Here is a 17,002-nt window from a genome sequence, read left to right as displayed (position 1 = left end):
CACATTTAAATACTGTACTATATAACAACTTGATTACTAATATTTTTGTTAAAAAAATACCCTATATATATGACGTGCGTTTGTTTTGTTACTATTTAGTCATCGATAACCAAAAATCGTGCAATAAGCCTAAAGACTGACCACCAAACCGGTTAACGGCAATAGTTATACAACTTATGCAAAATCCCAATAATATAAAATTAATTTTAATCATATAATCAGAGAAAAAATGTGAATAATTTAGAAGGGTGTGAAGCATTATAGATGTACCAAGCCAAAATATTTACTAACAAGGTGTCAATTTAAGATTTTGTTTTGCCAGAAGTCAAATCAAAGTTGGGGTTTAGGGTTTAAACTAATTAATAAACCATATTATACTAGGATAGAGCCATTGGGAAAATGGAGAATATAGGAAAATAGTATAAACAGAAAAGATATCAAATAAGCAAAAAATTAAAAGGAGAAAATTAAAAATAATTGTTAATTGTAGTTGAGAATAACGGTAAAAGTGAAAAACAAAAACATGAAAAAGGAACGTATAAAAGTGGTTTCAATGACAAAAATTTAACCAACCCTCCGCTCAACAAGGAAGTTCTAATTTTAGAAACAGAATAACATATAAAAACTTCCTGTATCATGATGTCCTATCGTATTACAATTACTTTCAATATCGAAACAAATTAATTTGGTCATACACAAACCTCGAAGGGTTTAAATACAATTTAAAAGTGTAAACAACCTAGTCTGCTATTAATATCTGACTGACTTCTTCATCCGTGATGGTATATTGAAGTTACAGATGATTGGTCGATAACGGTAAGAAAATTTGAATATTCTCATTCATAAAGCATTAAATATTTAAACGTAAATCAGTAATATATTGTATAGAAGGTCAATCTCCTTTAATCATATTTTACTGCTTTCTTATGGGGAAACTCAATCATTTATGGTCTTTAGGGTTTTTCTGTATGTGCATAATGCACATTCGAACAAAACATAAATTTAACCATTTAAGAAACATGTCCTCGTCACTTTTGATATATGTCGACCCTAAAAAAATGCCAATCATCTTTTGTTTTCATATCAAAATGCTGTTTCTCACCCGTGTATTATCTTGGAAATTACTTCAATCCACCGTTTGAATAAATTACACCTTAATCAGAGGAAACACCCTTCGTATCTGAACACTAATTTATTCCTGTCATAAAATTTAGGCAAACTTTATTTTCCTTATTTTACATTAACTTCTATAAACTTAGACTTCTCCTTATGTACTCTTCAAAACTTTTGAAACACATTTCCTCCTGAATAAAAAAATAAAAAAGAATCATCTAGTACTATCAAAGATCTTCCTCTGTTACAAATTTTTATTTACCTGTTTGATTGTGATAAATTTATCTGGTAGATAATTTTGATATCATAGATCATACGAAAAGGGAAGAGGAAATGGTATACGCTAATCGTGTGTTTTCTGTAGGCTCCTGTTACAAGGTACTCCCTCTTGGTCCTGAATTATTTGTATACATATATATTGAATGCGGCATGCAGTAGTTTACGGATGTTTGAATCTCACGCATTAATGAAGAATATACAAATCAAGGTGAAAAAAACCCTGAGGGAATGGAATAAATTCCAAAAAGGAGCAAGACAACTGCGTTAACTTGTTCAGGGTCTCCTGTACACATGTACCACTCGCCATCAAACTGTCACAATTAGTAAACGTTTAAATCGAACGACTTTTCTGGTATCGTAAAACAAGCAACTTTAGACACAGACACATTGCATATCGGGATATTTATTTTTAACATGTATATGCCAACGCATATTATCATAAACACGTGTTAAATTTCTGCAGATAACAACAGACATATGCACTGGATATTAGCATCAGTAAATCTGTATGCGTTTAAGTATCTACCATGGTTGTCTATAGTTCCCTGGCAAAATTTACCCGTGTTTTCATAGCTAAATAGACACGAGGGGAAAGGGGTAGCCTTCGGGTATCCATTCCTTTATTCTAAAATTAAAAATGAGATAAACATGCACATTGAAATGAAGTAAGACAGGAATTTATGAATACTGCCTTTCGCGAAACCTTTGTATTTTGTCATTCTCTGTAGCTAGTAGGATTTGAAAACTCTGGAATAATATACAAAAACTGTAGTGTGCTGTTATTGGTTTAACAAAATTGCAAATACAGATTTTTATTCATCTGTATCACATGTATTTAATTTTATGATATCTCAGGTCAATGTATTGTTCTCATGAGAGGTATTTGTTTAATCAGTGATTACTGTATGTATATATAGCAAATGACTATCGTGGGCCTTAATACATACATGGTGATTCAAATATATCTAAAAATAAACCTTTTAACATTATTGACCTTGTGCTTCCGATGTTAATGTTTCACATTAATATTAGTACTTAGTTTTATTCTATACAGAACTTCCTTAATTATCTTCCGAAAGCAGAATAACTGTGAATTACTGCCGACAGTGATATTAAATTATTTTCTTTGCTTAATAATGCCGAAATGAACAGACGTATACCTAAGTGGTGAGTAGATTTATAGCTTATTCTTAAATGAAGTAATAACTTGAGTAATGATGAAACGGGTGTGATATTGAAAAAATCATATAAAATTGTTTATTCATCTTATCTATAGTCCGTTTAAGACTGTCGATTTCATAACAAAACGCATTTTTCTTACAAATTCCTTTTATATAGAAAAATATAAAAAACCAAAAACTCCAACCCGAATTGAAAACGGAGATTCCCTTATGAAATGGCAAATCACAATCTCAAATAATTGATAGCAGCTGTCATTTTCAGGACTTGGTACAGGCATTTTCTTACGTTAAAAATAGTGGATTAAAAATGATTCTGTAGCTAGCTAAACTTAATTGTATGACAATCACATCAAATTCCATTATATTGACAACAATGTGTGAACAAAACACAAAGACGTAAGTTAAAATGTCAAAATAGGGTACCGCAGTCAACACTGTCTTATAATTTAAATCACTACAAAAACAAGCAAATATGTCAAGAAAGAAAAAACAAAAAAGCATGTAGACAAAGGACATAAGCAAAAACGAAAGGCAAGAAAACAAAAATTTAACATAGCACAATAACACAATGACGGGATGTACAGGTTGCATTTCTGTAAATATTGACAATGCATTTTCCCATAGAAACTCCCTTTACGGTTGAAACTGTACCACTTTTACTATGAAGTTTTGAAAAAAATCATATCATAGTATGGAAAGTTCATATGCACTACTATTTTTTTCAAACGTCAAAAATAGGGCTGTGCGGCATATTTTCAACGTTTGCCCCGAACTTCTAAGAGTTTGAACTAACACTAAATTTCTTAACTATCCCTACCTCGACTGTAGGGTTACAACAGATTTCAATATAAACAATATTCACATGTATATTTTCTGGTAACATTCCCAAGTTATGTATCTATGAGATGCAACCTACAGATCAGAACTGGGAACCAGTATGTAAATAAAATTAATTATCTATAAATATTCTAAATCTCAACAAAAGAGGCGTGGTTTGAGAAACAGATTTATTTACAAAGTGCAACATACAGTACTGAGCCAGGCCAACTAGATTTCATAAAAACATAAACTAAACAGTAAAAGTATAAAACAACGTCAGTACCTAGAATCTTAACACGACCATAGTGTTTTATCTTTAAAGTTGTTGATAAGAAATATTTATCAACAAGCCTTGGTCTTGGTATCTTCCAATGATATGTTTTTAGAAAAAAAGACGAGACTTTCTTGGACATAGTACTCTTTCATCAATTTTCTGCTCAGACACTGGCAACGTTATACAAAGTATAAGTAGTACCTACAAGCTCTAGAGTACCGGATGAGTTGGAAAATGTATATCTGATTTTTAGGTGAAACTGGTAAATTGATTTTAAAGTGGGGGAACTGAATAATTTCAAAATAAAACTAGTCACGTCTATCGTAGATTCTGGTACTGAGATGACCGCTTATGTCAATACAAGGTATAAGTCTAAAACTGAGTTCTAGGAGGCACTGTCTGTTGTTTCTTTAATTTCACGAAACCCCGGAAAGATTAGTGTCGTCGACAAATTGTTTAAGGTCATCAAATATGTTATTTGTATGACTTAAATTAACCCTTCTAGTGTACCAAATTTGCCTCCTCCGCGAGCATATAATGGTTGTCTTTGCAGTATTTACTAGCCTTCTCGAATATTCATGACAGTCACTGTACTGTACATGAACAGTGAATATGATAATATGGAATTATAAAAGATACCCCCCCCCCTTTTCCTATAAAAAGGACATATTTGAACTAAGCAAACAACTATTTAAAGGAACCCTAACAGAAAATGTAATGGAAAGAACATCAACAATATATCTGAATGTGCAATTGCATGATCTAACCTCCTTCTTCTTCTTGTTCTTGAAAAGTTGCTGAATTCGCTCCGATTCATAAAAAAAAGAGGTCGACAAGGAGAGGCGCACAGTTTGGTCCCATATGAATGCCGAGAAATTGTTTAAAAAAGAGACGATTTGTGACCAAATTGTTTTAAATCAAACGAATACCCAAACCTCCCGAATGTTATTGTTTTGATTTCTTTTTGAATATATGTATCAATAGCTGAAACAGTAATAATGTAGATAAATTAATAAATTTAGTTTATTCTTCGTATTGAAAAAAAAAGGAAAATTGTTTGGTTCTGTAGTTTACAATGTCTTATTAAATACATATGATCTTGAATTTTCTTTAGAAATATTAAAATCTATTTCAATTAACGTTTTTATTTATTAATTTCCTGATATATATAAAACTTTGCAAATAACACATTATTGAAGTGACATTGAATTCGTGTCAACGGATATGTTTATTTTATAAGGAAAAAGAAATAATTGAAACCAAAAAAAAAAAAAAAAAAAACATTTAAAAAAACTTTGAAAGAATTAATTTCATATGAGGATCTACTCAACCTTTGTCATTTTGATTTCTGAAGGTTTATTTGCTTACGAAATTGAAATATTGTGGTAACATTTTTTTGTTGAAGATCATTAGGCTCAACTATATATAGATGCCTTATGATTTTTTTTAGTTAGAGGCATGTAACTGTAAACATATTTATTTATAGTGGCTTGGGAAACAAGTTATTGCAACTCATATTAACCCCTTTCCACTTTGCTGGTGCAAGTGCTATTGTGCCAATGAACCTAAACTTCCATATGTCTGTTAAGTATATATTTTAGTTATGAATTCATTCAGTTGTAACCTAACTGATTATTCAAAAAAAAAAGAAACTGTTTTAAATATATTTTCATTTGCTTTTACGCTTTATAATCAAAGAATACACGGATACATACGTACAGGAGATAAGAATATATATATATAAAAAAAAAAAACAAAACAAATCCCCGATATACAATTCAATTTGATTTGATACAAAAATTTACAAACTCTTTTGAAAAAAAATAGAACTTATCTGTCAGCTCTGTGTTTATTTAACAACTACATCTTTTCAAAAAGAGAGGCAAAAGATACCAAAAAGACAATCAAAATCATCAGTCGGAAATAGCTATTTCAAGCATTTATATAAATCGCTTCAATGATAATGTCCATTTGTAAGTGAGGATAGAAAAAGAGTTACTCAATTGATTCGGATCTGAATTGTTTTCCCCTAGTTATTTAATATAAGCATAGAGAATGAAGTGTTGTCAATATGATTATGACTGCCTTCAATTGCAAGTTTGAAACAGTCTTAAATTGTATGATCATTATCAGATAATAATCTATTTACTTTTGGCTATATCTATTACATTGCTGAGTATGTTACATTAATTTTTTGTTTTGTTTCAAGGTGTTTATATTCTTTCAACATCAACATTTTACCATATATTTTTTTTCTCTAAAAAATGACAATAGAGATTCGAATTTCAATAGAAATACCGTCATTGGACAAAAGTGAGTTCCCAGTCAAAAAAGGTCTTATTATTTCGCATAAAATCGATATTTTTCAAAAAATTATTACGAAGTAACTGTATGCGCGTTTTTCATAATATAGATACCAAAAGATGTAGAAATGTCTGAAGTTTTATTGTTTATTTTGGTTATAATATTATTCATGCTCATTTTAATTTTCTGACGAGATGAACACAAAGAAAAATGTTTCTTGAAAAGTTTGCTATTATTCTAACCAAATTAAAGTTGTAAACATTTGCGTTTGTGTTTCACTCATTAGACGATTAAAACGAAACTCCAGAAAATTATGACTAAAAAAACAATAAAACTTCAGACATTTTTACATCTTTTGGTATCTATTTTATAAAAATCGCTCGTACAGTTACTTGGTAATATTTTTTTTGAAAAACAGCCATTTTAGTTGAAATGATAGGACATTTTTTGAGTGAGATCTCACTTTTGTCCCATGACTGTATATTAGGAATATATTTAGGAGTATTACAAAGATAACATAGAAAAAATTGTTCACAATACGTTGTAATATCTGAAATCATATTATGTCCTTCCATCCATCCTTCAATATATTAACCCTAAGTTTTACACTTCAGTTATCATACCAACACACCTACTATTAATTCATTGGGTATAAAATCGTCTTTTAAAGAGTTATTAATGATGAGAATAAAACAAAACAAACGAAATATGTGAACAGTTTAGTGTGGTCAAAACTACGACATAGACATACAACAGTTAATGAGAAAGACAATTGATTTTGACATTGTTTGAAATAAAACACGTTGGCCTAAATCTATTTTTAGAATGACATTTTGTACAAGATGGATGAAGCAAGGTGTTTGGAGAGGCTGGTTGAACAGAGGTCTCACAGAATATCATATACAAGACTTTTGTCATGGGAAGAAGGCCCAGCAAAACCAACACGTCTTAGAAGGAAATGGAAAAATAGGAAACCGGAGACTTTACAGGTACAACAGGACTCGTCAGCTTGCATTGTTCAAAAAATAAGCCAAAGATCAGACAAGAGTCTTCAGCAAAGTATTGAAACTGAAAGTATGGAATATAATACAAGTGCAGAAAGTGAATCAGACGATTGGAGTGATGAAAGTGGGAAAAATGATACTGATATTGACGCAGATAGTGAAGAAAACATCAATAAATTTGATGAGATGAGTAATGAAAATGAAGAATTTCGTGCTAAGGACACTGATAGTAATTGCAGTAATTCTGATAAATTCAATTTAAAATGCAAAAGTACGCACTCATCACAGCAAACGAGAGCACCAAATAAAAAGCAAAAGAGAAAAAGACGTTTTAAGAGTAAAACGTACTAGAGTGATTGTTATCCGTTACCTTATATAGATGATAACTTAGAGCTTAGTGGAGTAAAGGAGGATATACACGAGAGCGATCTTAGTGTTAGAAAAAAGGTTCCAAGTCTTGCCGAACTTTGTCTTATGAGCTCTAAAGGATTGGTTTCAGAAAGAAATACATTGTGTAAGGCATTCAGAAAATTGTATCGTGACATGTTTACAGAAACAACTCTTCACAAAAACCAGTTAAAATGGTTATTTTATGTGTTTGTCTTGTTTAGAGCAAGAGGAAGAAAATCAAGTCAATGGCATCAAGTGTAAACCGATCACCAGATGGGTTCATCATATTGATAAAGATGGTATGAGTGATAAAAAAGTGTTTCTTCAATGTTGTAGAAACATTTGGAACACCGAATTATACATGAAAAGATATGCTAATCCTTTAGTACAACCGTTTTATTGCTGGGGTGACAACTATAACAGTTATTCACATGTAACATCGACTGTATGCCTTCCAAATTATTGTCTGTCTTCAGTTCTCACAAATCGTGATAATGATGCAAGTTACGTGAGCAGTTTACTTGGACTGTCAGGTAAAACTATTACTTTATGGATATCAAAATATGTTTCATATAATTGAAATCAAATTTGGATGCTTTACCTGCTTAAAGTTCAGTGTTTAAAAGAGATAAATATTGGTTTGTCAAAATTCAGAAATGAAGCACATATACAGAACTACAAACAATAATTCACATTGTATCAACAGCTTTCAGTGCTATATTCTCTTTAGTTGATGACCATATTTGCTTCAGTGTAAGATCGTACGTTGTGTACAACCTTATGACGAAAATCCCATCGAAAAAATTGTCACTCCCTGTAGATTTATACGATATAAAGGATAATTTATATAAAAAAAAACAAAAGATATGTGTGACTGTATATCTATTAAAACTTAGAAACAAGGAAATAGGTTAATAATATTGTTGGTATCAAGACTAGGATATATGGTTATGTGTTTGAAAATTTTGTTAGGATTTCGTAGCATAACTTATTTGAAATTCTTAATCTATGTTAAGTATATAAATTACTGCATTAAATTGAGAACAAAAATGATTCTATTCATCCTTGAATGATGTAAAAACTGTTACATTTTCATGATACTTTAATGTTTTCTGTTTAGTTTATGAGAATGACAAACATTGAATTGTTCCGAATGACTCCAATAACTTCATGTTATCTTCATTAATCATACTTTTTTCTTACAGTAAATTATGTTTTATTCTTATGCTGTTTTGTGTATCAATGTTCCTGATGGTATGACAGTCAGCGTATAATTGTCTATCTCTCTGTCAGAGAGTTAGGGAGGAAGACATTTTGAATTCCGGAATATATTGACATATAGTAATCTTCTTATTATCAAATGTATTACATGTTGTGGCCGATAAGAAGCCAGAAAAAGCCTTGTACTTACTTCACACCGAAACCAAGCATATGACGTCACGTGGTTTAGGTGCCAAAGAAGGCCATCATTCGCGGAATGTTTACACCGAAATAATGACTAAAATTGAATGTTTTTTTTCTCCCAATATAATAGAGATAACGCGTCGCCCGGAAAACTAAATTTGTTACAGTAAACTATAGCTACCGAAGCATGTCCGCATAGTTTCAATTTCATTACAGTAATCTCTTAATTTTAGTATTTGCCACATCCATTGATTCTATGATACCTCCATCGTATATTGAACCAAACAGATACAGTACCTTGAAAGGCAGAGTGAAGCATATCCTTCAGAAAAGGTATGTAGTAATAAAAATAATGACCTTGCTAATTTTTGCATAAGCAAACATAAATTATATCTTAACTTTTGAACAATAATCCCGCTTCATATGCTTTGGGGCTTAGTTTCTAAAATGCTCAATTAATAAATAATACCTTGCAGATTTCCAGTTGGAACCAAAGTCTGTTTTGATATAGCCATGCCGTATGTTTATTGGGCCAGAGGAGAATTAAAGCTTGCTACAGATCATTTCTTGGCTTTAGTGCATACAGAAAGGAGAGGTAAACTAGAGGCTGCTGATTCCAAAGAGAGAAACAATATTCGAATAGAGACCTATAAAAACAAGACAAAACACAGCAAAAAGAAAGACAAAAATTATAATAACAAAAATACTAAACTTCGAGGAAAATTCAAAACGGAAAGTCCCTTATCAAATGGCAATATCAAAAGCTCAAACACATCAAACGAATGGACACCAACTGTCATATTCCTGACTTGGTACAGACAATGTAGAAAATGGTGAATTAAACATGGTTTTAAAGCTATTTAAACCTCTCACGTGTATGGTCCGAGTACACAGTTATCGTCCTTTGATTTTCGTTGTCCACGAATATAGTCCTTAGTGTGGACAGTGTGTTACTTGCCAATTTTTGTTATACCCCTTCCAAATTTATTTCTCCATGTTTTATGCCTCATATAGCAAGTTGGGGGTTGAAATGACACTGTAAAAAAAATTGGGTCATAAATATTAATGTAAAGTAGTGATTAGGTCCAGCTGAAAAAGGTCAAAAATTAGCACTTCGGAAGTTGTCAAAAGATTTTAAGACCCCCTTAATTAACATAAAATTGTCCATATTTTGAGTTAGAGCTGATGAAGTTTTCTATAATTTTGATATAATTTGTCCCAAAAGTAGTACAACACACTGTAAAAATATTATTGAGAAAGCGCAGGTGGGATTTTTTAAATTTTCATTTATTGTCTAAAAGAAATGCACTACGAAATAACTGTGTACTCGGACCGTATGACAGTCGCATCAAATTCCAAAAAAGAAACAGGAACCCCACTAAAAACGGGTGGGATGTCAGGTGTTCCGGAAGGGTAAGAAGATCCTGCTCCACATGTCGTGTTGATTATGTTTTTACAAAGCCGGTAAATACATCTAGTGAAAAGGAAACGGGATTGTAGTTACGACATAAGGAATATATTCGATATATTCAATGCAACGGATATTCCATAACGGTCAACCAACTTGTGATGTCGGCAGTAAAATTTACGAAGTGATGGTTTCAACTTTACCATTTGGAACTTTAAATGGAAAGCTCACAATTGGAAGCTAAAATCATCTCTTTTGTCGTAAAGTTTTGTTTTCAACTCACCCTCAATTTCTAGAGGGCAGTCACACTCATAAATCGAAAATAAACTGACAACGTCATGGCTAAAAACGAATAGGACAAACAGACAAACAAAAATTTTATTTTTATCAGTTATAATTAAGCCACACAAAAGCGTAACATTATTGCCCCTAAAATAAATATGTTTTTTTTCTCTTAACATGGTATTACCTACTTAATTTAGTATGATATCTTATAAGGAAGTAATAGCCATTGCACTAGCTTTATTGACGGTAAATTATTCAAAATTATCAAACTTTTTCATTTACATTTGTTGCTGGAGTCACAAAAATGAATGTTATAGGTACAGTAAATTTAGTTTCAAACCGGAGGAAAGTACTAATCCGATAAACATGTATCCTTTCCCAGGGCAACGACATTTTATAAGAATGAAAGAAACACTTTCCCATTACAGAACCATAACAATCTTAGCCGTATATGGTGTTTCAAAGTTGAGGAAGGTTCTCATCTGCATTCATGACTCTGATCTAATGACACACATCAGTTTATGAGATTAATGTAAATTCCCTTAATTACAGAATCATTGACCAACTATTGTTCAAAGGGACATACATTCAGAAAATGCTCAATATGAAAATTTCCAGTTTTTCAATTGTTTCTACAGAAGAGGACTTCTAACCCTACAGTTTAATAGCTACGTACATTCTGCATGGACTATTGCACGGTATCAGACTTATCTGAGGGGAAGATTTTATAAATAAAGAAATATATATAATAACCTATTTTAGATCCACGTAAGTTCAAAAATTAGCGACCGTCATGTAGATGTAACGGGTTAATGTTCCTAAATATTTCTAGAAACAGTGGTATTCTTGTACCAGTGGGTAACACGTAAAATATTTTAAATCATGTAGCGACCAAATCTTTTCGAGTTCCATTTTTTTGTGGATGTCCCCACTGTTACAAAATACCAGTGTTTATAGAGATATTACGCAACATTTCATATATTCTTTCAATAACTTATTTGTTTGTTTAAAGAAAAACAAAACGGCTGTGTCCTTTAAATGTTATCTTTGTAGTCAATTGTTTTATGTGTTAATGGTATCTCTCTTATATCAGTTTTGATATTTGTAGGGAGAATTAAAGCATTGTATATAAATGAATTAGCCCGAATGCATGCTCAAGTGGGTGAGGGAGATCTAGCTGCTAGATTTTACAGAATGGCTAGTGATATGGCGCAGGAAAAATTCAGGGATTGTACAGCAGCAGACCAGATAAGTGGTCAGACACAGATGTTGTTGGCCAACCTGAATGACCAGGGGTAGGTAGTGACATGTCAGACATGCCAGTTGTTAATCTGATTGATAACGGGTGAATTTTCGGACTCAGTCACAGATATAGTTTCCAACCTTAGTGATTAGGTGTAGTCATCAGCCAAAGATGTAAACCAGTAATGAACATAGTGCAAAGTAGAAAATGGTCAGTCATCAACTGGCAAATCTGAATGATCATAAGCAGCTATAGGTAGTGGTCAGGAACAAATGTTATTCGCCAATTGTAAATAAACCTCATTAGGTAGGTCAAATATTTCATGGCTAATATGATTGATCAGCGGTGAATAGACAGTCACCCAATGTGAGAGTTAAATTTTTAATGAAATAGGTAATGATGTGGTTTATAAACATTAGTGGCTGGTCGTTTTATAAAATTGTTTTTTTTTTTTAAAGAAAAATGAAAATAAAAATCATTTACACTGTTATTCTGACAAGTTTTCATATTTCATTAAAATATTCCTAATGTCAATCAACTTTATTATGATATAAACAAACCATTACATAAATTAAATTTTATTTTCAAAATAAGGGATTTTTTATATAGGCAAAAGTTCAATAATTTTAATCTCCGTTATTTTCCAAGAAATATGGTTCATGTTTATTCTTGATAGCATACGATTTCATGGTAATTCTGTGTGTGATAGGTTTTTTAAGGAAATTTATCTGTTCCAAATAAGTGTGGCATGCTCGTTATTTTTGAATGATAACAAAAAAAGTTAAAATCAAGAATATATGATACATACGAAAGACAAACATGATGCCTCTGTATTCTATAGGAACCATGCATAGTCGCATTTGTTATTCTTGCTTATGATTATTCAGTTCGGGTTATTTTAAGAGAAAAACGAAAATAAAGGCGTCCGGGTATTGTTTCCGTCACCGGACAGACTTTTAGACAATTCTTCCGTTTAGGAGCATTTTGAATTGCACATAAAAGTATTTGGGAACAGGACAATTATTTCGCGTTTTTCGGTATACTATGTATACATGTATTCAGGTTTATGCTCTTATAATATACTAGATTATGGAGTGTGTGTCCGAGCGAGAACTGCTCTAATTCATTACTTTAGGAATATTTATCAAAATGGTATGATACTAAACCCCTAACGGGAAGGATTGTGCCTGATGTTCATATGATGAAATCATAATCTTTCAGTCAGTTTAATTGAAGTCTGGAGCTGGCATGTCAGTTAACTGCTAGTAGTCTGTTGTTATTTATGTATTATTGCCATTTTGTTTATTTTCTTTGGTTACATCTTTTGACATCAGACTCGGATTTCTGTTGAACTAAATTTTAATGTGCGTATTGTTATGCGTTTACTTTACTACATTGGTTAGAGGTATAGGGGGAGGGTTGAGATCTCACAAACATGTTTAACCCCGCCGCATTTTTGCGCCTGTCCCAAGTCAGGAGCCTCTGGCCTTTGTTAGTCTTGTATTATTTTAATTTTAGTTTCTTGTGTACAATTTGGAAATAAGTATGGCGTTCATTATCACTGGACTAGTATATATTTGTTTAGGGGCCAGCTGAAGGACGCCTCCGGGTGCGGGAATTTCTCGCTACATTGAAGACCTGTTGGTGACAGAATACCAAAAATAACGGAATTTGGATAAAGGGGAGGGCTGAATAAATATGTCCAGTCCCAAAGTACCTATAACTTTTGATAACTTTCATGAAATTCTTCAGTCATTAAACATTTTACAAAACATCATCCTATAACAGTTAACATATTTCAACCACGCACTAAATGCCCGCGATATCACGTGTGTTCTAATTTATTTTAAATAACTGAATGTTGTTTGGTAACTGTGTAATTTTTTTGTGTTTAATGTTTTTTTTTTATTTCGAATTTTGTTTTAAAGGATTTTGAACGAAGAGAAAGCAAGAAAGTCCAAAAGTCACTGGAATAGTATCATATCATCCCTCTATTTCCACAAAGAGGGAAGTGAACGTGCCTTTATCGAAGCGATGTTGTGTTTCCATGGTTACTGGTGGACAGGTAACATTAATCTTTTTAAATCTTTAAACTGCTAGGAAAGAATCCCGCTCGATCCAGTGTTAGAGGCCGAATTGGGGTTATAGTAAGGTGCTTGTGTTTCCTCTGCGCTTGAAATATCACTGTGAACCTGATTTGAAGAATTGTAATAACAGTTTTCAGCATTCTCATGTTAGAACATGAAGTAATTTTAATGTTCTGAATCTATATATCATATCAATGTATTACTATGCCCAATATATTTTAAATTATATAACATAAGAACTAGATTCATTTATCTATTTGCATTGTACCAACTATACAAATAATGAGTCTTTAGAGAATCTTGGTAAGAAATATGTATGTATCTTAAATCAAATCAAACACCTTTATACATTGAAATTGATGGTTGAAGGATTAAAAAAAACTTTGATACAATACAAGTTCAAAAGTCTGTTACGATATATTGGTGTGGTTAGTCTACTTTCGATTAATCAATTTGACTGTCCCTCTGGTATCTTTCGCCCCTCTTACCCTTCCGGAGCACCTGAGATCACCTCTAGCTTTTTGGTGGGGTTCGTGTTGTTTATTCTTTAGTTTTCTATGTTGTGTCGTGTGTGCTGTTGTTTGTTTGTCTTTTTCATTTTTAGCCATGGCGTTGTCAGTTTGTTTTAGATTTATGAGGTTGACTGTCCCTTTGGTATCTTTCGTCCCTCTTTTATACACAATCACATAGTAACTGACAATGCGGTGTGGGTTTTGATGATTTTACGGCCGTACGGTGTTATAGTGTTGTAAACTTCTATGTCATTTGGTCTTCATTGGACAGTTGTCATATTGGGAATCATACCAAATTTTCTTATTTTCTTATTGTGAACCTATTTTCCGAAAAACGTTTTTCACTTTAAAAAAATCTCATTTTACTCATGTTTTAGGATTCAATTATTTTAATAACCGACAATTTACAAATTTGGTTATGTCTGATTGCTAAATATGAGTTTATTTTCAAACCAATATTCCGGGATGCCAAATCACTGAATTTTCGTATCAACATACATAATAGGAGTAACACGATGAATCAACTCCAGTTGTTGTTGGGGTTAGTGTTGCACAGTATTAAGTTTTCTATGTTGTGTTTTGGGTACTATTGTTTGTCCATTGGTCTTTTTTTCTTTTTTAGCCATGGCGTTGTCTGTTTATTATCGGCATATGAATTTGAATGTCCCTGTGGTATCTTTCGCCCCTCCTTTATGTCACAAGTGTTGCAGACTCTAGTAACCCTTCCAAAGGACCTTCAAGTTTTTGTCATGACGTCATCAATATCTCTTTGACTGAAGAGTATTGTTATCTTAGTAAATTACATCTCTTATGTAGCAATTGCCGTTATGGAAAATGATAAAGCAAATTATTAATGGTATAATATTCAGAAAAAGCTGGACTTTTATAATTTGATGTAGGTTTCCTTGTAGAATTTTTGGTGGCTATGTTATAGTTTAAATTTTTTTTCTTTACAGGTGAACATTTGTCATGGCTTCAAGTTGCTGCTGATTGTTTGAAAGAACTGGTAGAGTCTTATCCTGACCTACACTACCATTTGGCTTGTGTTTATAGCTTTATGGGAAGTTTTATTGAAGCAGAAGCTTGCATTAAGAAGTTAGTCATAACTTGTTATAAAATAATGTATAAATCGTTGGTAATAATACAGAATGAAAAGAGAATATTTTATACATAGCTGAATATTTATTTTTTAACAACAAATATATATTCTTCTTCTTCAGATTGCTTGTTTTTTCAAGCTTCAATAAAGTATCCCTGTGAAACACTTATGAAAATACACATAACATAATAAAATATAAACATTTGTTTCCATTAATTATATCAATCTTTTTAACTTTATGAAAAATACATTTTGAGATACTCTTTTGTTCTCATTCATAAAAACTACGGATTGATTGATTTATGTTAAAATCAATAACATAATAAAGATATGTCTGATAACAACCACTATTTACCACTAATTATAGGCTTCTGTCATGAAATATGAACGAATAGAATGTTATGAAATTTAACATTTTTGTTAGCACTCGACTCATTCTTTAAACAGGAGGTGCAACAGCATAACATAAGAACAAACTGTTTGAAACATTTTGGTACGGCTTGCCTCATCGGATTAAGGTGATCGTTCATGAGTATTCCAAATGAATAATTTGAATGTTTAAACTGCGGTTTGTTATTTCATCTTTTACTTATTTGCAGGAGTGACTATCAATTGCCATCTTGTAATACGATTCCAAATGATATAACAATTTCCGCTGCAATGAGAAACTGGGGATGTTTAACCTCATTCAACACACGAGCAATTCCTCACTTGAATATCATGTGGAGGACACAGTTATGCCATCCGTCATATGTCAGTGAAAGGTAACGCATGCTTGTAACTATTCCAAATAATTATGACGTCTTGGAAGGCTATTTTAAGTTTTATGTCTTTCTGCGACGTCATAATGCTGAAGCCACCATTTTTGGTTTGACTTTGAGAACATATTTTGCTCTAAACTTTGAGACCCAATTTAGCCATAAAATGTTCATTGAAGGCTCATTTGTTTTGCATATATAAAAATTCTTACCTTTCATGAGTTTGTTTGTGCAAAATATTTCCAATTCATCCCTACAGTAATAATAAAATAAGTTACAAACCTGCTCGTGCATTTTTCATTGTTATGCAACGCAAATTTATTTTCTAAGATACCTGGGACGATCTTATTTCACAAAGGATTTCTATTGTCTACTTATTGTACCTCGGACTTATTTACCCTAAGTAGGTCTTTAAGTTGAACTTCAATTCAATAAAAGTTAATCGGGCATGACTAATTAGATACGCCCTCTAAAAATCAGGGGGCCCGAAATAGGATTGGGAAAAACACCCAGCAAAATACCTTAATTTACCATTTCAAGAATTTGTTTGATTCAAAGTGCTTTTGGTTGCTTAAATATCTTCGATCAATAATCAGGCGGTATTTTGTTGAAATAAATAACCTATCCCAAACCGGGAGATGTTGGCTGCAATAGGAATTAATTTATAAAAAAGTCCATATCTCATTTGCTTATAGTGGCCGTTATTGTTTGTAAATTCATGACGTTTTGTATATGACATTCGTCTATCGTGGAGAAACAAAAAGGAAGGGGGCTGTATAACTTACGAGTTCGATCATTAGTGTTCAAATCTATTCTATTACGGCATACGTTTTACCTCTTGC

The 17,002-nt window shown here is 32.0% G+C and overlaps 1 protein-coding gene across 1 annotated transcript in view; it reads left to right on the top strand.

The window, feature by feature from the left end:
* The first annotated feature begins 656 nt into the window (after positions 1-656).
* LOC143075624 (uncharacterized) overlaps positions 657-17,002 on the top strand; it is a 26,181-nt gene continuing 9,835 nt past the window's right edge. Inside the window, exons 1-9 of the mRNA XM_076251112.1 lie at positions 657-816; positions 2,447-2,559; positions 6,795-7,897; positions 9,002-9,101; positions 9,245-9,363; positions 11,570-11,756; positions 13,633-13,769; positions 15,260-15,398; positions 16,002-16,166. Of these exons, the coding sequence (XP_076107227.1) occupies positions 7,567-7,897; positions 9,002-9,101; positions 9,245-9,363; positions 11,570-11,756; positions 13,633-13,769; positions 15,260-15,398; positions 16,002-16,166 (1,178 nt within the window). The 5' untranslated portion in view covers positions 657-816; positions 2,447-2,559; positions 6,795-7,566. The remainder of the gene's footprint in view (positions 817-2,446; positions 2,560-6,794; positions 7,898-9,001; positions 9,102-9,244; positions 9,364-11,569; positions 11,757-13,632; positions 13,770-15,259; positions 15,399-16,001; positions 16,167-17,002) is intronic.

The sequence above is a fragment of the Mytilus galloprovincialis genome, chromosome 5 (genome assembly GCF_965363235.1).
Source record: "Mytilus galloprovincialis chromosome 5, xbMytGall1.hap1.1, whole genome shotgun sequence".
Lineage (NCBI taxonomy): Eukaryota > Metazoa > Mollusca > Bivalvia > Mytilida > Mytilidae > Mytilus > Mytilus galloprovincialis.
The sequence above is the reverse complement of the archived record's forward strand: the minus strand, read 5'-3'. Positions and strand labels throughout refer to the sequence as shown.